This window comes from Sardina pilchardus, chromosome 20 (assembly GCF_963854185.1).
Source record: "Sardina pilchardus chromosome 20, fSarPil1.1, whole genome shotgun sequence".
NCBI classification, from domain to species: domain Eukaryota; kingdom Metazoa; phylum Chordata; class Actinopteri; order Clupeiformes; family Clupeidae; genus Sardina; species Sardina pilchardus.
Genome location: NC_085013.1, coordinates 4,948,778 through 4,968,627, shown reverse-complemented (window position 1 = coordinate 4,968,627; position 19,850 = coordinate 4,948,778). Strand labels below are relative to the sequence as shown.

Below are 19,850 nucleotides of genomic sequence, written 5' to 3'. Positions count from 1 at the left end.
ACATGTGATGCTAAATTAAATGAGCTTGGAGACGTCTAACTGCCCTAAACAAATTAAGTAGGATTCCAGTGTTACACTGCAATTTAATTAGAGGAAGGGTTAAGCTGTATTTGTTTACTAAACAATAATGTGTGACCCTGATGTAAAAAGAACTTACAAGCAGTTTTATATTCACAGTTGTTGACTTTCTCCCTGATTATGCTCAAAGCAATTGGTTTCTTGATTATGTCATAGTAGTCTGGCACCTGCAAATAAACAAACAAAACAAGTGAATTATTTTCAACTTAACAGAAAAATCAGCAAAACTATGAACTGCACATAATAGAGTGGTAGCAGCAGTCAGAAGTGGCAGTAGTATAAACTTAAATGCAAACATAGTCAATGTATTCAATCACTGTTCCCCTATGAGACTGGTTACAACACTAACCAGAGGGTCTGTATGCTTTACCTGTGTCCTGGACACTAGCTTCTTAAAGGGCCAGCTGTCCTCATTCCTGACCAGGTCCACGGTCAGCTGCTCACAGGCAGACAGCTCATGGACCCCGAGGTTTCTGCCGGAGCTGCGGCGACTGGATGAGGAGGATGTCGACAACGGAGTCAACACCACTTTTGCTTTAGGGGACACCTCTGAAGGGGCAGAAAACAGAGAGGGTTAAAAAAAAAAAAAAAAGAAAACAACGAAGACTGTAAGAGTAAAGACAGATGGGATAAAGTGGGAAGAGATGGGAGGACAGGAGGAGATGAAAAGGGAGGCGTAATTTAAAAATGTGTAAAATGATCAGTTTGATGTCAGGCATTGTGTTGCCGCTTTTACAAAGAACAGGCACCTGTTGAAGGTCTCTTCTTGGCCTCCGCCTGGATAGGGGCGGGGCTGCTGGTTTTACTGGAGGGTCCGTTAGTGGTCAGGATCTCCTGGCTCAGGCGGGAGCTGGTGCGACTGCCCGGCCGGGGAGGGGGCCTGCCGTTGGACACTGGGGTGGCTTTCTTCCCCGACCCCTTGGCGGCCCCTTTCCCAGCCGAGGCGTTCTGTTTCGGGGTGCTTTGCTGGCTGCGGGGAGTGGAATGCACGGAGTCGTTCTGCTTGCCCGTAGATCGCCCCGATGATCGACTCCCTTTTGTGGCGACAGGGAGCTTGACGGCATTCTTCTTGGGAGCACTACAGAGAGAGGTATGCACTTGTTAACAATAGAGGTTTTAACCCACAATGTATGAAACCATGTGAATGTAGCCAAGGAAAGATTACTTTAACAACTCATAACAGTAGCACAACTCAACTCTCAGTTCTTAACACTGCTATAGTCTACAAAATTCCTAGAATAGAGAAAGCAAGAGATATGCATACATTTGCCATACATAATGCAAGTAGAGTGTATAGAGAACTGTGACTGATTTGAAGATGATAAATGTACATACATCTCCTCTTCCTCCTCAGATTCCTCTTCCTCAGATTCTTCCTCCTCTTCAGACTCCTCCTCCTCATCTTCAGATTCCTCCTCCTCCTCCACCTCTTCTTCGGAGTCAATGGAGGAGCGTTGGCGGGAGTTGATGCGGTGGGAGCGCTGTTTCGGACGGCATTCGGGACAGAACCAGTCCTCCGAGGGAACGGCCTGGATTGGGGGGGGGGGGGGGGGGGGGGGGAAGACAACAAAGCAGGGCTTTAGACTTGTGATCTATTAGGTTTCAAGCCCTCAAACCACACAGCAAAGTAGCGGCAAAAAGAGGCTTCAGAACCAGACAACTGCAAATTAATTTGAAAACGCGCAGTGAAATTTCAACAGGATTGGCTGATAAAAGGAATAGACTGATGTTCTGAGAGTTTTTAAAATCAGCATACAGTCGAGTCAGGTTCATGATGCCAATTTGATCTTTTTGAGTGAGGGTACAGTAAAGATGTTCCTGTACGACAGATGTTTCCTTTAAAGCACGAACCCACACCTTGAGCTTGGGACGGACGCAGTGGATGTGGTGGCCGCGGTCGCAGCCGTCGCACAGCAGCATGTTCTCGGCGTCGCCCTTGCGCCGGCACACCTTGCAGCGCGCGTTGAGCAGTGACTTGGACCAGACCACGCTGCGCTCCAGGGTGGACAGGTGCAGGAACACCTGCGAGAGGCTGGAGCAGGCCAGCAGCGACTCTCGCCACCGCTCCTGAATGGTCTTCACCTGACGGCCGCAATCACTGCCATCTGAACGCAGGATACATAGAGAGAAAGAGAGAGGCAGAGGAGGAGGAAGAGAGGGAGGAAAGGGTAAAAGATGAAGACTTTTTCTGCATCACTGAGTGTTGACGCAGATGTTCCTCCAGCTGCACACAGTGCATTTAAAGCAGCACTGCAGATTGCAGATTCATGCTCAGCGCAGCTCTTGAGCACAACCTATTTTTAGGAGTTTTGCCAACACATGAATTATTCAGATCCTTCTTTTTCTACTGCGCAGAGGGGATGCTGCTCACTCTAAAAACAAAGACTTCTCTGTGCACGTACCATCCTTCTCGCTCGACTGATCGTCATCCTTCTTCTTGTCCTTTTTCTTTTTATCCTTTTGGTCCTTTTTGGAGTCATCATCGCCTGTCGATGAGAGATAGAGGGAGGGAGAGAGAGAGAGGAGAGAGAAAGTCAGATAGGGTGCCAAATGTAGACACTTCGCCCTGCCAAAGCTGACCACTCTCAGCTGCTCCTAAAGCTCCCTGTTAGGGTCAAAATCCAATTATGCCGTAGCCGTTGCCAGCCTCCCCACCGTGTCTCCACAGAACTAGAAAACCACTATGGCGGCAAGTCTTCCATAATAGGGGGCATCGCCATACTTGCCCTCCAATAACAGGATTATAAAACAACGGAGGAGCATGACGGTAAGGGGAAGAAAGGAGACACTACGGGATTACAGGTTTTCACTTTTCAGCACTACGCAGTGACAGGTGTAGTAGGCCTGAGGTGAAGCGACTTACCCAGCGGGGCCTTGAGGAACTTGCGCTCGATGCCCTGCAAGATCTGGGCCAGAGCCTGGGCCAGGTAGTGCACGGTGTTGTTGACGGGCTGCGGGGTGCTGGCGCTGGTGGAGGCGGTGCTGAGGGTCTCCGACTTCAGTTCCTGGAGTCTGGGGGGAGAGGCCAGGATAAATCAGATCGTCAGTGGTATGATCAGGCACAACAGAATCCCAATAGAATTCTCAAACAGAACTCTAGAACAGAACCCTATAGAACTCCAGAATAGAACCCCATAGACCTATATAACAGAACCAAAGGTCCTTCATTACTGACATGATAGAGCAACATAACGCATCTCTATGGAAGCAAAATTCGAACAGTTCCTGTCTGCTTAAAGAGGCGTGTCGCAAAGACGTCATAGTGGGATATCGATCGGCAAGCAGTTCAGTTCAAATGCAACGTCACTTTCTAGGTCTGCTTAAAGGGAGATTTCGCCCCCCCTCCCCCTTTGCGAAAACAGAACGCGGAAATGGTCGAACGTTTGCGCCTCTCGCTCCACTTTAACCCTCTCTGACAGAACCCTGCCCATTTATTTTCAACAGAAGTTTGGCTGACTACTTCAGCAGTGGTCGCCAATTCCAGCAGATGAAATTAGAGATATTCATGTGTTTACCATGTTCAACAAAGAATGCTTCAGTACACTACACGACAACACTCAGGTCTCTACTATTCAATTACCGCTACATATAAAAGTTCTGAATTGAAATAGGACTTTGAACCTTCTCATTTTTTAACCTTCTCCACACAAAAATGTTAGACAGTTAACTGTGGAGGTGTGCGGACAGACTGATGGATGTGGGGATAGACACGTGGCGCTCGTACCGGTCTTTAGCGCTGACCCTCATGTGCGGGTCGTCCAGCTCCATGGCCTCCACGTCTCCGTTTTCACTCTTGTCCGAACCGTTCTCCCGGGGCTCCGAGGACAGCAGCTCGTAGTTGCCACTCTCCAGGGCTGCCCTCCAGGCACTCCTCTCCATCACCTGCTCAGGCCGGGGCAACACAACAAACAACCCCCAGGTCAACAAACAACCCCCACATCAACCAACAGATCCACAGATCAACAAACAAACCTGTCATCAACCAACTAAACCCCCGGGTCAACAAACAACCCCCAGATAAACAAACACAACACAACAGACAAACAAAGCACCCCTGTGATGATGTGTCTTAGTTAACTGGAGGACTGCAGATTTCTTTATTTTTTGGCACAGACTAGGCATGTTGATTTCATTGCACTCTTATCTACGTATGTCTGAGGTTTTTGCAGTCATTACACAATGTTGTGAAAACACAGCTACTGCACTTGGCCAATTAAAAGTGACTACCTGTGATTGTCCAGCTTTGAATTGGGCTCAGTAACAAGATTCATTTAACTGAAGTGTTGGTGGCTGATGGAAATTAATTTAACTACTCTCGACTGGGCCCTAATCTTTAGAACAATATGTATTATGTCTTTAAAAATGGACATATCTCCCTTCATTTTTCATGTTTGCAGAACAGTTCCCATCTCTCCTTGCATCCACACAGCCAAAGAGATGGAACACAGCACACGGTCTGTACCTTAATGGCTCCTAGAGTGCCCTGGTAGATGCGGTCCTCGATGTCCAGCAGCAGGTCTCGGAGACGGTTCTCCATGTGCCGCTCAGCAGGGGCCGAGCTCTCTGAGGGGGCAGAGTTGCTCTTGACCTTTGTTGAGACCGCTTTCCCGTCAGGCTTATCTGAAAGGCAATAGATACAATCATAAAGACACCTCCCCTAACAACGTAAGCAAGGCTGATTCATCAACCCACATTTCAGCTATGCATCGATAACTTGATAGTTAAACACACTGTATTATGATGATGATGATTATGATGGTGTTATAAAAGTTAGTGAAACTGTGGGTTGAGATTGACCATGGCTCATAAATATTACAGAGTAGCAACCAAAGCTCGCAGCATTGACAGATATATATTTGCCAATAAAACGCTTGGGTTACTGGAATTACGCACAACAGTTCTATAAAAAATCACTGCCTGCTTAAAAAAAAAAATGATTTGTACAATCAAAAGCATTACTCCATGTGCATGATCTGATAGAGGCCGCGGTGCCGTCCAGCAGCTGGGTGATGCGCTCCTTCTCCTGCTGCAGCGCCTCCTTCAGGCCGTTCTCCCGGTGGCCGCGCGGGTTCAGCGCCTCCAGCAGCTCCTCCACCTCCGCCACCGAGCCGTAGAAGCCCCACTGGTTGGGCCGGTTCACAGGGGGCCCGCAGCGGTGGGTCACCGCCTCCTCCTTGGGGGCTTTGGCCTCCTCCTCCTCCCCCTCCTCGTCGTCCTCAGCCTTCACTTCATCCGTCTCCATCTTTTCCTCTTGGGGCTGCTGCTGCTGCTGCTTCTGCTCCTGTTTGGGAGCCTCCTGGGTCTCGGGCTCCGGCTTCTGGGGCAGCAGCATGTCCTCGGTGACGCCGTAGAAGTCGTCCTCCACGAAGAGCGCCCCGGTGGCGGGGAAGAGCCAGTAGCGGCGGTAGTAGCGGTCGCGGCCCAGCGGCAGGATGTAGGTGCAGGCGGCCGCCTTCTGGATGCGCTCCAGGAGCTCGCGCTCGCGCTGCTGCTGCTGCTGGAGCTCCTCCGGCGTCAGAGACTCCTTCTCACGCACCTCCGCCGCCTTCTCCTTCTCCTTCTCCTTCTCCTTGCTGTTGGAGCCTTTTCCTGGGAGAGGGGAGACCAGAGGTGCGTTCAAATTTGGTAAACAGTGGCAAGCGTTGTGGTGAACATGTTTTCTTTGAACAGTTAAATTTGAACGATTTGGTGTTAACATTCCAACAGTAATTGCATTGTTGCGTTTGTCAAATTCACGTCCAGTTCCACTGTATGTTCAGAGCACTACCTCCTCAGACTGTTTGCGATTGTTAGCAAACGTGCGCCAAAAACTCAAGGCTAAATGAATACTGTTTGCAAGCGTTCACAAACGTTCGCCTATGCTCGTAAACTTAAACGCAGCTCAGAGGCAAGACTAAAACTGCTGGCCAGCATTCACACAGACAAGCTCCAATGGTAGGTTTGCTACCATCCTGCTAGCAAGCTAGGAGCAGAAGACAATGTTCAATACTTGGCAGAACCTCAACACTTAATCATGACATTACAGGCACTCTAACTAAATGTCTCAGGGTCTATACATTATGGGAAGTCCAAATGAATAGAAAGGCCATTGATCAATGTGAAGCAAAAATGAAATGCCTTTGCAGTCTGATTTTGTATTGCATTTGTCACCGGCTGTTGCAGAGTGTGACTCCCACCTGAGGCCAGACCGCTCAGAGGCCATTAAGCACTAACAGCTCAAGGGTTCTTTTACGGAGGTTATTTCTGTATCGCGCTTTCATGTTCAGGGCGTACCTCCTCCAAAAATGAAAATTCTACAATTATCCACTTAAACTCATGCCAGTAGTCACCCATAAAAGGTTTGTTTATCAGTGCAAGACTACATGTCTGAGACAGTGCAGAGCTCCTGGATAACAGCTCACACACTAACTTCCAAGGTACTTGAGGCAAATGTTAGGTGCGACTCCAACTCCATGCAGAGTCCACTGCCGCTCTACATATAATTTATCTTTTATTTTAAGTCCCTGTTAAATCACTGGTGGTGATTCTTTCTGTGTACATGTAGTACTTGAAAACATTTGATGTGAAAAATGTGATTAATCTGGTGACAAAGTCTTCCAAGCGGCTCTGTTACGAAGGAGTCATCACTCCAGAGCAGATACGAGCCATATCTCCAGCTTTAAATATGCAGAGAGCAGATAACAGAGCATTTTTACACTCTTCTTCTTATTTTTGTTTATCCCCCGGCCAATCAACGTCTGCTTGTTGCAGTTAAACACACAAACACACACACAGTTCCTGCTGAACAAAGGGCAACTATCTGAAGCCATAAAGACGGGTGTGTTCACAAACGCAACTTTGTGTTGTGACACCGGAATATATGGTCGGCTCAGTCAGTCTACCAGCACTGGAACTCATTGAGGTCTATACCTGGTCCCAGTGTACCTTGATCACATGCTGCTGTAGACCCTCTCAGGGACCTGAGTTCAGAGGCCACATCTAAACACACCCATACACTTTCTGGAGTATGTCTATAAAAGGTAAGGACTAGCATTGAAGTCAGATACTAGTTGAAAAGAAGATAAGGGATGAGGGAGTCACACACACACACACACACACACACACGTCGGAGGGAGGGGTGATGGCCAGTTACCTTTCTTGGCCTTGCTGTTGGGGGTTGGCTCTTCCTCATCCTCTGTGTTCCCTTGTGCTTCCTGACTCTCTGTGCTCGTGTCCAACTCCTCTCTACAAGCACAAACAACAACAAAACAATCAAACACTGTGCACGACAAAGACCGTTTTTGTCCACGCACCGTCATCTGGCATTAATAGTGTGATTCACCACACATATCCCATCTTTGTGCTCTGGGAGAGCACTAGCACTCAGCTCTGTGGATCAGTTTCCCCAAGACATGGATTAAGCCAAGTTTCAGAATAATAGACAACTTCAGTGAACCATTTAGTCTAGGACTAGGTTTATTTTATGGGTTTGTAGGGGAAACCACCACTCTCTGTGTGAGACAGGACGCCAGCAGCTAGCTTTAGGCTAGAGGACAGAGTTAGCAGAGAGCAAGAGTCGTACCCAGCAGCCTGTGTTCCATTCTTGGCCTCCTCCTTCAGCTTCTCCCTCAGTTTCAGCTCCTGCTCCTTCAGTTTCTCCTCCTTGCGCCTGCGAACTCTGAGAACAACAGCCATAACAATTTTAAGCCCACAAGTTCATGTTTACATGGAGTACATATACAGAGGTTAAAGTAAAAAATAAATGAATAATAATTTCACCCTGCACATTGATAACTGTGTGTCAGCTAAAACCCTTTACGATAAAGAACTATAGAAATCGTTTAGCATTTTGCACTGCATTATTAAGTTACTATATATCTTTTTCTTCAACTTTGTTGAAGGCAATAGTAGGCTGTAGCCTATTTTGTTTTACACAAACACCGACTGACCATCATTAAATCTGAATGAACAAATAAAGCCATGGTACTATTGAAGAGGAAACGTTATAGAAAGCACAGTGAACGTTATTTTAAATTATTCTGTCCTCCCGCGTATTATAGTTAATACATAGGTTTCAGTGATATGAGTGTGTATGTAGTCACTTACTACAGCCCTGTTCTGCCACTACTCTGTGTGTGTGTGTGTGTGTGTGTGTGTGTGTTTGTGTGTGTGTACTATACATACCTCTCAGCGGCCTCCTCTCTCTCCCTGCGGTGCTGCTCGGCCTTGAGCTCGCGCAGCTCTTGCTTGGCCTGCCGCTGCTCATCTGCACTGTCCTCAATGAAGTCCCGCGTCGACACCAGCGTCAGCAGCTTCCCACACAGAGCGTGAAGGATCTTCAACTTCTCACCTGCAACACACACACACACACACACACACACACACACACACACACACACACACACACACTTTAGGACCTTCACTGATTAAATATATGCAACTCTCCCTGCCTCAGGCCATTTAATGTACATCCATTGAGTCTGTGGCTCATGAAGTGAGCCAGAACAGGATAATCAATCTCTTTGATGCAAGAGGACGGGGTGATCTGATTGTTAACTGATTAGTGGCTGCATGACGGTGACTGTGTCTGTGGGGCATGAAGCAGACCGCCATTATTAATGCAAACAAATACTACCAGTAAGCCTTAGGGAAGCTCTGCTCTGGCCAGCTGAGCCCCTTCATAGATTACTCGACAAACTAAATTGTGTTAACAACTTGCGAAAACAAAGCCAACGCATACCATTCAGTTATTGAACCATTAATTTACTGCAAGCTGACCAGACAACAAAACAACAACAAAACATTGCACCAGATAACACTGGGGGGTGGGTCTTGTGAAATTCTACTAGATTGCACTGAGGCCGATACAGCACAACGGACTCAAAATGTGCAACAATATACCTTCATTTTAATAGTCGAGTAAAAGTATAATTTTCAAAATAACTATTCTTGTTAGGAATGCACAATATTATCAGCGCACCCAGAAAAGATTTGTATACCAGTATCAGCAAACAGCCAAAATGAGTTGCCGCATTGCTAATTCTTTTTGGGAACATAGGCTCATTCCCAAAGGTCAAAGTTCAGGCTGGTGTTCGGAGCAGGCCAAAGTTGAACCCTCCCGCCCCCCTAACCCAAGAATGACAGCTCAGCCCTGACTCCAGGCTTACCGGGCAGCAGGTCGTAGACGGCGGTGGAGGCCAGCCGCTTGACCAGGCCTGGGTTGGAGAGGCGCAGCTCCACGCAGGGGTCGTCGGTGGAGGCGAAGCCGCCCTGCTTCTGGTAGCGGAACTTGGCGTTGGTGGAGCTGCAGTCGGCCCCCGAGGCCAGGATGTGGAGGCGGAGGATCTCCGTCAGGGTGCAGCTGTCCAGATCCAACTGCTTCAGACTGCAGCCTGGGGGGAGGTGGGGAGAGGGACGAGGGGAAGAAAGAAAAAGGAGAAAGATCAGAGAATGGACAGAGCGAGGAAGAACGAGAGGAAGTAGGGGGAAGGGGGGGGGGGGGGCAGAGACGGACAGAGAGGGAGCACGGTAGAGAAAACATGCAACAGAGGGAAATTAGCAAAACAAAAGAAGAACAGGACGTTGAGAGTGGGGTGAAGAAAAGGAGGGTAAACAGATCGTGAAAGAGGAAGGGAGAAAGATGAAAACAACGCCAGCTGTGCACCGACGCTGTGGTGCGACGACTTGTATTCTCAGCCAGGTCCCGTTTTCAGCCTCTCAGGTGGTATTTTCTTCGCAAGAGAGTTAGCTTATTAGCTGAACGAACAAACACTTGACGCGTCACGTGTCTTACCCTGGTGAAGCTGAGGCCAGGCCGCGGCCAGGGCAGCCACTGCAGTGATGGCCGACTGCGTGGGGTCTGCGTCATCATCCAGGGCCTCGCTCAAGTCTGCAACCAAACACACAGATCCTCAATACTTCTTATAATGAATAAACAAACAAATCAATAATCAGCTGAACGATACGTTAGCTTAAAACAGTCATCAACTCTGTGGCACATGATGCTGGCAACACGTATGTACAACATGGCCGCCGCTGCTTTAAAATGTACATATTTAATTTTCTACTTCATGACCGACATCATGAGTTATAACAGATAGGCAAGTCCTACATTATATATACATATGTCAGCATGATCGGTCATAAAATATACTAGCCAATAACAAAAGGAATAAATGACAAAATGTGCAAACACTAAAACACCACTTAAGCCAGTGTTGAGCCTCAATCTCAAACTATTCCCAGGCTGTGAAACTCAAAAAAGGGAGGACGGTTCATTTTTTTAAACACACAGATAAATATGCCTCAAGTCATAAATTTCGCTTGCCAATGAGACAGGAGGGAGACGAGGGCCTATGGAATGTGTAAACACCGGCAGGCTGTACGTCATGACTGAGTCACACGGAGGACTGAGTCACAGGGAAAACGTGAGGTCATTCTTTCACATTTCTTTCTTAGCACCTGAGAGGAATGTGACTGGAAAGTGCGGAAAGTTACTGGAAGCTACTTCAGTGCGAAACCAAGTCTGATACTCTAAGCAAACAAGACCTGGCAGACACTGGAAGGCGCATTAAGAGCCGTACTGCATAAACAAAATAAGTGGGGGAGATTCTCTGGAGCCTTTGATTTTTTTTTTTTTTTGGCCGTGGATTATCCTAATTCAAGAAACACTCCCAAAAGAAGGGCTTCTACCATCTCTGCATTTGCAAAACCCTTTAAGCCACTATATCTTGCATAAGCTCTCCTAAGGATTGAAACAGGGGGGGTGGTGGGACAAGGCTTGGCATCCTGGAACATGTTGGGCACGGGCAGTATCAACTTTTGAGATGTATTGTTCTAGAGGCTGAGGTGGTGTGGCTGGCTTTCATGGACAGTTTCATAGAAAACACAGAGGCTGGCATCTCCTCTGCCTACGGGAAGTAAAACGAGCCTTGCTCTGCAAGTCATCCCCTGCCATGACCTGGCATGACCTCCTGACCTTTGGTGTCGGCCTCGGCAACTTGGTCCCGTGCCACCTCCTCCTGCTCCTCTGCCAACGCTTGGAAGATGGCCGACAGGAAGAAGAAAAGCAGCTCGCACAGTGGGCCCTCTGGATCACAGCCCACCAGCGCCTCCTCCAGGATCTCTGAGGTAACACACACATACACACAGGTCAATAAAAACACAAGTAAGATGCAGAGCTGTCTGCAAATAAGAGGACAAGCATACAGATAAAACCATGGACTAAAACCTCAGATACAAATTAAACACATGAGCAGGAGCAACACAGTACAACACTTGGCCAAAAATGCAGACTTGTTAAAACACACTTTGAGCACAGGACATCACATTCTAATAACAGGATTCCTACACCTTTTCCATACTTTTTTCAAACTCAATTTCCAAACTCATTGGTAGAGTTTTCTGACCATATTCTCAACAATGCGGCCACATCTGTTTTGGGATAACTTGGTGAAAATAAACGTATGCACAACTGAAGTGAATTTAAAAATGACACTTTTAGTCCATTTAATCAGGTAATTTTTCTATACAGACACTCACTCAATCCAGCTGTCGTCAACTTCAGACTGTAACACTTTTGCTATTCTATCTAGCACATCATAGTTTTCAATGAATACATACAACCATGAGGTTCTGTTTTCACTGAGCGGAGCTCATAGACTTGTGCTTTATGTCAAATGGAAATGTCATTACCGCAATGTCAGGAATTTCACCTCAAAAGGTACAAAAAAACCTAAACTGGCGTGTGGACAAAACAAGACATTTGAGGATGTCATCTCAGGCTTTGGGTAAAATCGGTCGATATTTTTTTCACAATTTTCTGACTTTTCAATAGACCATACATGTACAACTTATTGCTTAATTGAGAAAATAATCATTATAATAAACATTTTGATCGATTATGAAAATCATTGTTCATTTAAAGGGATATTCCGCCATTTTTGGAAATACGCTCATTTTCCACCTCCCCTCGAGCAAAACAATCGATATTTACCTTGTTCCCGTTCATCCAGCCATTCTGTGAGCCTGGCGATACAACTTTTAGCTTCAGCCTAGCATAGATCATTGAATCGGATTAGACCATTAGCTTCTCGCCTGCTAGCTTCATGTTTAAAAGTGACTAAGATTTCTGGTAATTTTCCCATTTAAAACGTGTCTCCTCTCAAGTTAGAAAGTGCAATAAGACCAACTGAAAATGAAACCTGGCGTTTTTCTAGGCTGATTTGACATGGAACTACATTCTCATCTGGCGTAATAATCAAGGCAACTTGCAAACGTACCATAGGCGCAGTGATATCGTACGCAGCATCTGAAAATAGTCCCCATAGACAACAAGCAGTAGTAGTGCCAGTAGTTTGCAAGTTGCCTTGATTATTACGCCAGATGAGAGTGACGTTCCATGTCAAATCAGCCTAGAAAAACGCCAGGTTTCATTTTCAGTTGGTCTTATTGCACTTTCTAACTTGAGAGGAGACACGTTTTAAATGGGAAAATTACCAGAAATCTTAGTCACTTTTAAACATGAAGCTAGCAGGGGAGAAGCTAATGGTCTAATCCAATTCAATGATCTATGCTAGGCTGAAGCTAAAAGTTGTATCGCCAGACTCACAGAATGGCTGGATGAACAGGAACAAGGTAAATATCGATTGTTTTGCTCGAGGGGAGGTGGAAAATGAGCGTATTTCCAAAAATGGCGGAATATCCCTTTAAGCCCTAAAAGCACCCGCAGGCAATGATTATATCATAGTGCCATGCCTCCGTTTCTCTTCCCTTCCCCAGAGGCAGCATTGTGGAGATTAAGAGAGTCAAGTGGCGAGTCTCACCCAGCGAGATGCCCTCCGGGAACTCGTCCTTGAGGTCGAAGAGCTCCCCGAAGGCCTGCAGAAACTCCAGCACCATCAGGGCGTCTCCGAACAGCTCTGCTGGCAAACGCGTCTTCACTGGGACAGGGGCGGGCAACTCCTGAGAGAGCATCAGTGCACAAATAACATGTCAGTTTCACTTAAAATAGCCTCCACTTCAAGCCGAGACAACCTCGACAAAGCTAAAGTGATAAGCACTAAACAATACCACTACACGGCTGCATTATGGCTTGTGTGCCATATATGATATGATTGAAATGCAATTTGTAGGAATTCTTATTTGTAGGAATTTGAATTACATACTGCAGTGTATCAGATATGGTCTTGCCTTTTTATTGTTATCCAAGGTGAAGCCCTTACAATTCACTAACTTTAATTAAAGGCTTCTCAGTACATGTTGTTGACCATTCAATGGCAGTTGATTATACAGATTATCATTATGTGCCTACATTTTTAACAAAGTACAATAACCTAAAACTCCATTTAATCTCCAACGCCATCCTAAAACACAAATTTGACAGGGCAGCATTCAGATAAGGGTATGTTTTAAACTCGTTTTAATTTGAACAATCTGCTTACTAGCCACCATACTAACCATCCTTCAAGAAAAAGTACAGACTGACATTCTTTCTAAAGTGATGTGTAATGTCTGAAAACACCATGTTGTTCCCCATGATGGGCGGGCAGGCTGTGTGTGTGTGTTTGTGTGTGTGTGTGTGTGTGTGTGTGTGTGTGTGTGTGTGTTCTGACCTTGAGGTCCTCACACTCCATGTCCTCCCTGGGTTTGTTCCACAGCTTCAGACGCTCTGCATATTTTTTCTTCTCCTCTCGCAGTTTCTCTCGCTCCTGAAGCCAGAGAGGTTTGAAAACAAAAATGAGCTTCTAGTCAAATGCCTCACGACAGGCTTATTTCTGAAAGTTTGCCTGAAGTTATCAGAAACCTTTTTAAAATCTTAAATGGCCTATCCCTATCCTGAATTCAGGCACAATACATGAGGACTTTAATCCCTGCATTTGTTAAAACATTCTCATTTTAAGCAAGTAACTGTAAAATGCACATTTACAATGTGTGCTTCTATTAGTCCTAAAGAGAATAATATGCAGATAATATTAGACTCAATAACACACATTACATGAGTAAAGAACAACTATTGCATACGAGTTCTAGATTGAGAAGTTGCTCTGAACGCTTAGAATTAGAACTACACGTTCTCTTGTGCAATAACATTCTCCTGCTGGTGCACCAATAGGCAGACGCTTCACCTTCTCTTTCTCGATCTTCATCCGCTCCTTCTCCTCTTTCCTCTTCTGGCGCTCTTCCTCAATTAACTTCTTGATCTCCTCCCTCTTTTTCTCGCGGTCTTCCTTCTCTTTCTTCTTGGCTTCCCACAGGTCTTCTCGCTCCTTCTTCATTCTGGCCTTCTCGTGGGCTAAGGAAGACACAACATTCAGTTAAACCAAAGACTTCCTGGTTCTTGTGTAGTGAACTTCTCCATCTCTCCAGCTACTGGAACCCAAAGACATCAGAACAGATTTTGAGAACAATAAAAAGCTGGCAGCCACTCAGAATCCATCAAAATATAGCCATCATATTCATTAACATGAAGAGAGGCTTTCCTTATCATTGGTCAGTGCGAATGCTTTTATCGTTATAGTTCTATTTATAGTGATTGTTTCTGATGAACAGCCCTTTAGACTCCACTTGGAATTGCAAATGATATTTTGATATTTGCATTGCAAAAGTCCAGACATGTGGTTATGCCGGCAGAAGCCTTCATTTGTTGGTAAGGGCCTGTGTCCACCAATCGCCCTCATTTTCAGAGCGCTTCAGTCAATTGTTTATTGTTGCTAGGATATGACGTTTTGATTAATCGTTGAGAGAGAATGATGTTGACGAGCCCAGTGCCGTTGAGGGCGCTTCTCATTCGTCTATTTATCTATCCTCCCTTCCTTTCTCAGTCCACCGGCTCATTCCCACTGATCTAAAGAACACTGGATAGACTATCCCATTGTTGCCGCCCCATCAATATTTATCTAGATCAGAGGGAACGAGGACCGAGGAAGGAAGGGAGGATAGAGAAGCACACTAAAAGTTGAACAGATTTCAACTGTCAGCGCTCTGAGCGCTGCGGGTTTAAAACGGTCGGTGCCAAGGGCCGTGAACGCTGAACTTGACAGGATTTGTATAGAAAATAGCCACCGGCGGCGCCAAAAACACGATTGGTGGATGCAGGTCCTAAAGGAACAGGTCATACCCATGGAGGCCATTTCCTCTCTCTGCTGCATGATCCTGAGCTTCTCCTCAGCCGCTCGCATCATGTCCTGACCCTCCGTTGCAAAGTTCACCTGCAGGTAATCATAACCACAGTCAATCTCAAACTCCTGACAGCGGCAACAAATCACTCAGGAAAAAAACTGTCATCCTGAATCTAAAGACTGGAGAAGTCAGAAAACATGTGAATGTTTGCTTATTATATTTAACATAAATTATGCCAGAAAACAACAGACCCCAAAAGAACTGAACTGAACACCAGGTTCTCACCTGCCCGGGTGAAGCATCATTTGGACGTCGTCCACGGCCCTTTGCAGGTGGACTGAAGGCGAACACTGGAGGCTCGTCGGGGAAGACCTGAGAGAAATTCTGTTCGGACAACTTATAATGTGCCAAAGTGGACGCCTGCAAATAAGAGAACATTTCAGGTTAACTGCCCACGCAGGTGTCCATACAGGGGTCATCAATATTGCATTAATTAAAGTCTAATTCCCCCCTCAGCACTGGGCGTAAAGGGCCATTCACACCAGAAACTATAGCTATAACGATAAAAGCATCCACACTGACCAACAATAAGGAAAGCATCTCCTTGTGTTGTTGAATGTGACGGCTAAATTTGATCTAATTGGCAGTATGCTTTTTATTGTTCTCAAAAATCACTGATCCCCAACGATATTGTTCTTCATGTAATTGTTATTATAGTTTGTGTGGATTCATATTAGCTAAAGTAATCATTTTTTTGCGGTTATAGTGATCATTCTTGGTGTGAATGGCCCTTAACTCAAAAATAATGTGGAGGCAAGGGAGATGGTATAAACTCCTATGAATAATGGGTTTTGATCATGAACATTTTTGATAATCCCTTTTTATCAGACTTTTCTTAATAGGTGGCCAAACAGTCTAGCCTACCTTCAGTCTTACGACTCCATTCTGGGGTTCACAGTGCTGCTTCAACAGAAGCTTCAGTCGGTCTCTGGTGAAGACGTTCTTTTTACGGCTACACAGGGGAGAAAAAAACACAACATCATGCAGGACTGCATTTGCATCAATAATACTTCAATATAATAAAGAATGGTATGTTGTTATTAAAAAGGAAAGGAAAAAATAAATACAGAGAGGACTGTCAGGCCTTACCAAAGCTGTGCGGCTTTGACTAGTTGGGTTTCACCGTTCTCCGTCTTGACGAGGCGAATTTTGTATTTGAACACAGATGGGTTCAGGGAAGACTTCTTCTTTCTGCTTTTAGGATTGACAAAATCATAATGGATGGTCACAAAAGTGGTGGAAAAGATGGATTGTACAAATGCACACAAATATGATCTATTGAGGCCCCGGCAGTGGCGCAACTGGCTGGGGCACCTGCACCGTACACCGGCGACCCGGGTTCGATTCCCGCCCCGTGGTCCTTTCCGGATCCCACCCCGACTCTCTCTCCCACTCACTTCCTGTCATTCTCTCTACTGTCCTGTCCATTAAAAGGCATAAAAAGCCCAAAAAAAGAATCTTAAAAAAAAAAAAAAAAAAATATATGATCTATTGATATCAACTAACCCATTGGGTGTCAACTTCGGGGTCTTGGGAGAGACCGGTGTGGTCTCTTCATCACTGTCACTGATGACGATGGAGTCGCCCTCTACGTGTTTCGGAGTGTGGCCGTTCAGAGCACCGTTAGAGTGGGGAGAAAGGACCTCCAGCACCTGACAGGGATGCCTATGGAGACACAGATCAGCGCTGTTAGACCTGAGATACTGTTACATAAGCGCAACCCTATCAATTCATGATGGCAAAGCAGTCTTGGGACAAAATCTGGGTTTTCATAACAAATGATATGAGGTCCAAGGTTAGACCTCAAACACTGGCCCTGAAAATAATCCAAGGACAAGCATCAAACTCAACATTCAAACAAGTTCATACAGCAGAGGCATTTTGATGTAGATCTTCAACGAATTATTATTTTCATAGTTGATTAATCGGTTGACTATTTTCTCAATTAAGTTATTAGCTGTAATTGATAAACTCTTCAAAAATGTCGATTAGCGTTTCCCAAAGCCTGACATTAGGTCCTCAAATGTCTTCTCTTGTTCACACACCAAAGACATTAGATTACTGTAATAAAGAAGTGAGTCACGATGAAGAATATTCAAGTGAGCCTCAATTCAGAAAGTTTTGCCGCATCTTACTTAAATTATATACATTTATTAATCAACTTGGCCTACCAAAATAACTAACAATGTACTTAATTGTTGCAGCCCTAATTCAAACACAATTTTGTTAATCAGTCAAATGTAGGATTTATAACTCACACCTAATATCTCAATACTGCGGCGATACGATACAAATCTGTCATCACCACATTTGTTTTAAATAGAAATTTCATTCAAACGTTGTTCATACTAGCCTATTACATGGTCATGCTAGGACAAGATACCCACATAATATGGGTTTTTCATAGTATTAGCTGAATGTATCCTACTACAATCCAAAGCAGCACCCATGAAACCGAAACACTGTTGTATCCCATAGATACAGTAAGCGTACAGTGGGTACGGGTTGAGAATGCACCTTCTCCCGCGGGACTCCCGAAGAGATCCCGCAGGCCGTCAAGCCGATTTTTTTCGAGGCTAAGGCAATGTACCCAAACAACCACCAGGTGGCAGAAAGTTTCATCCCGCATTTCAAAATGATGAAGACCGCATATCCGTCAATAGTCGACTCCTTAATCTCATTTAATCATTACAATGAAGGTGATGACTGGCGAAATTATTCAAACGACGTTTCAATGAACCATTGTTGAAATGAATGAAAATGGTTATAGAAAATCACCTACAGCCTAACGCCGACACAGCTGATTCTTTGATTGATTCTAAGCTGTTTTGATGTAGGGGATGGGTAAACTGGCGCGCTACAAACATGCTACCAATCAAATGTAATATTAGTAGGACTAGCCTACTTAGACACTTTAGTCATAGGCAACGTTGCCATGTTAATTTGGGCTAGAAGTGCTTGCTTGTGGTGGCGCTCCTGTCCGCTGCTTCTCCCGAATTGTGTGGCAAATTTGTCAGCAATCAGCTTAAATGTCAAATCATATTTATTTCTCTTTGTCGCCATGATATTGGGGGAAACGCGGAGAAACGAGATGGTCAGTCCTCGTATTTTTTCTTCGCGTTTCGTTATAAGAAATATATAAGTAATGTAATGGTCAATTTGCTGCGCAATTGACCAAGCAACCGCGGACCGACAGAAAAAGAAAGCAAACGTTGCTGCGGAAATGCTTGCTAATTTGATGTGTTTAAACGTAGAGCCATACAATTAGGTGTGTCTGTTATTATGATCATTTTCGAGCATAACTGGTTGTCCATAGCTCAGTGACAGGTGTTAATAGCCTTGCCATAAGCACTGCTGCAGGTGCTTCTTTTATTATGCGGTTAGAGCATAAGCGCTTACTCATATAGACTATAACTCAGGGACAGGTGCAAAACCACCAACTGGGATGGATCGAAGGGCAAGCAAGCACTGCCACACAACGTGAAGGCCTTTGTGTTGTCAACACTAAGCAGAAAGTTTCCTACGATGGGGAGAAGTGGCCGCAAGGACTGCATCGATAAGATCAACGAATAGCCTACAGTAATGTTTTACAACCCAGCTGGTATCCGCTGTTCATTCCGACATATCCCCACTCGGCGGTAGGCCTAGGCCTATTTAACTTTTTTTTTTTTTTCAAACAACGTGCCATTCCGACATGAGGTCATTAATAGGCTATTAATGTCATAACTATGCCTATCATTAGGCTTACTATGCATGGCTGTAGGCAGCTATGAGGACACTGAGATCTGGACCTCATCGGTTTTGAGAGCTGGAAATACATGTGTTTGCTAAATATCGGTTGTTGTGCATGTTGCGTTCGCGACTCGGGGAAGTGGAAGCAGTTCTGTAAAGACATTGCAAGTTTTCATGGCGATCATCTGCGCCGCGCCGCGCAGCTGTAGCTGATTGTGAAAGCCGATTGGAAATACATAAGTTTAGAGCGAACGTTTCAACTATGTTTGCCATGGTAGACAAAAACACTCAAATAAAACAATAGCCTAACAAATAACTGCATGCGTAATGGACACGGCTCTATATCCTAAATAATTTTCGAGGTTCGCCATTTGATAATATGACCTATCCTTACTGACAATATTTGGATTGGACAATTTAGATTGAGCACAACTAAAGTTGCACGAAGGCAAAATACAGTCCTAAAAGCCTATTCTATATAGCCTGGCCAATATTGTAGATGTGCAAAAGCAGCATTTGCGTGCGTGCTTGCCGGTGAGGTGTAGCCTACAAAAATGAGCATAACATCTGATTATTAAAGTATGGCTATAGGATATAGGCTGAAGAGTTGGTTTAAAATTCAAGTGTAGTAAAAAAGCTTGTGCACATCCCCGGTCAAGGTGCAGAACAAGAGTAGGCTAAATCATAAAAAATGGAAAAAGGTTCGCACACTTGAAATCCTTCTTTTTTGATTTGATTTTATTTTCTTTATCACAAAGGAATGACGTTTCGACCGTGTGGTCTTCTTCAGATTAAAATTCAAGTACGTGCGCTATTTAACCCCTCGAGACCGACTGCAGTCTGCTGACACAGCCAGACGACTCTCCCAACCCATTCATTCG

General features: G+C 45.2%; 1 protein-coding gene across 2 annotated transcripts in view; it reads right to left on the bottom strand.

Annotated features, from left to right (window-relative positions):
• The window catches only part of baz1a (bromodomain adjacent to zinc finger domain, 1A), a 28,377-nt gene that overhangs the window by 1,057 nt on the left and 7,470 nt on the right, over nucleotides 1–19,850 (bottom strand). Inside the window, exons 4-27 of one of the 2 annotated variants that reach the window (XM_062522672.1) lie at nucleotides 16,744–16,902; nucleotides 16,327–16,431; nucleotides 16,102–16,189; nucleotides 15,463–15,597; nucleotides 15,176–15,266; nucleotides 14,184–14,350; nucleotides 13,671–13,766; nucleotides 12,882–13,020; nucleotides 11,036–11,182; nucleotides 9,851–9,946; nucleotides 9,225–9,449; nucleotides 8,242–8,407; nucleotides 7,640–7,735; nucleotides 7,211–7,302; nucleotides 5,038–5,667; nucleotides 4,541–4,698; nucleotides 3,803–3,960; nucleotides 2,942–3,090; nucleotides 2,481–2,564; nucleotides 1,936–2,183; nucleotides 1,414–1,607; nucleotides 828–1,156; nucleotides 449–627; nucleotides 158–245 (exon numbers count right to left, since the gene is read on the bottom strand). In XM_062522672.1, the coding sequence (XP_062378656.1) occupies nucleotides 158–245; nucleotides 449–627; nucleotides 828–1,156; nucleotides 1,414–1,607; nucleotides 1,936–2,183; nucleotides 2,481–2,564; nucleotides 2,942–3,090; nucleotides 3,803–3,960; nucleotides 4,541–4,698; nucleotides 5,038–5,667; nucleotides 7,211–7,302; nucleotides 7,640–7,735; nucleotides 8,242–8,407; nucleotides 9,225–9,449; nucleotides 9,851–9,946; nucleotides 11,036–11,182; nucleotides 12,882–13,020; nucleotides 13,671–13,766; nucleotides 14,184–14,350; nucleotides 15,176–15,266; nucleotides 15,463–15,597; nucleotides 16,102–16,189; nucleotides 16,327–16,431; nucleotides 16,744–16,902 (4,019 nt within the window). The remainder of the gene's footprint in view (nucleotides 1–157; nucleotides 246–448; nucleotides 628–827; nucleotides 1,157–1,413; nucleotides 1,608–1,935; nucleotides 2,184–2,480; nucleotides 2,565–2,941; nucleotides 3,091–3,802; nucleotides 3,961–4,540; nucleotides 4,699–5,037; nucleotides 5,668–7,210; nucleotides 7,303–7,639; nucleotides 7,736–8,241; nucleotides 8,408–9,224; nucleotides 9,450–9,850; nucleotides 9,947–11,035; nucleotides 11,183–12,881; nucleotides 13,021–13,670; nucleotides 13,767–14,183; nucleotides 14,351–15,175; nucleotides 15,267–15,462; nucleotides 15,598–16,101; nucleotides 16,190–16,326; nucleotides 16,432–16,743; nucleotides 16,903–19,850) is intronic. The other variant, XM_062522673.1, reaches the window with a different exon arrangement.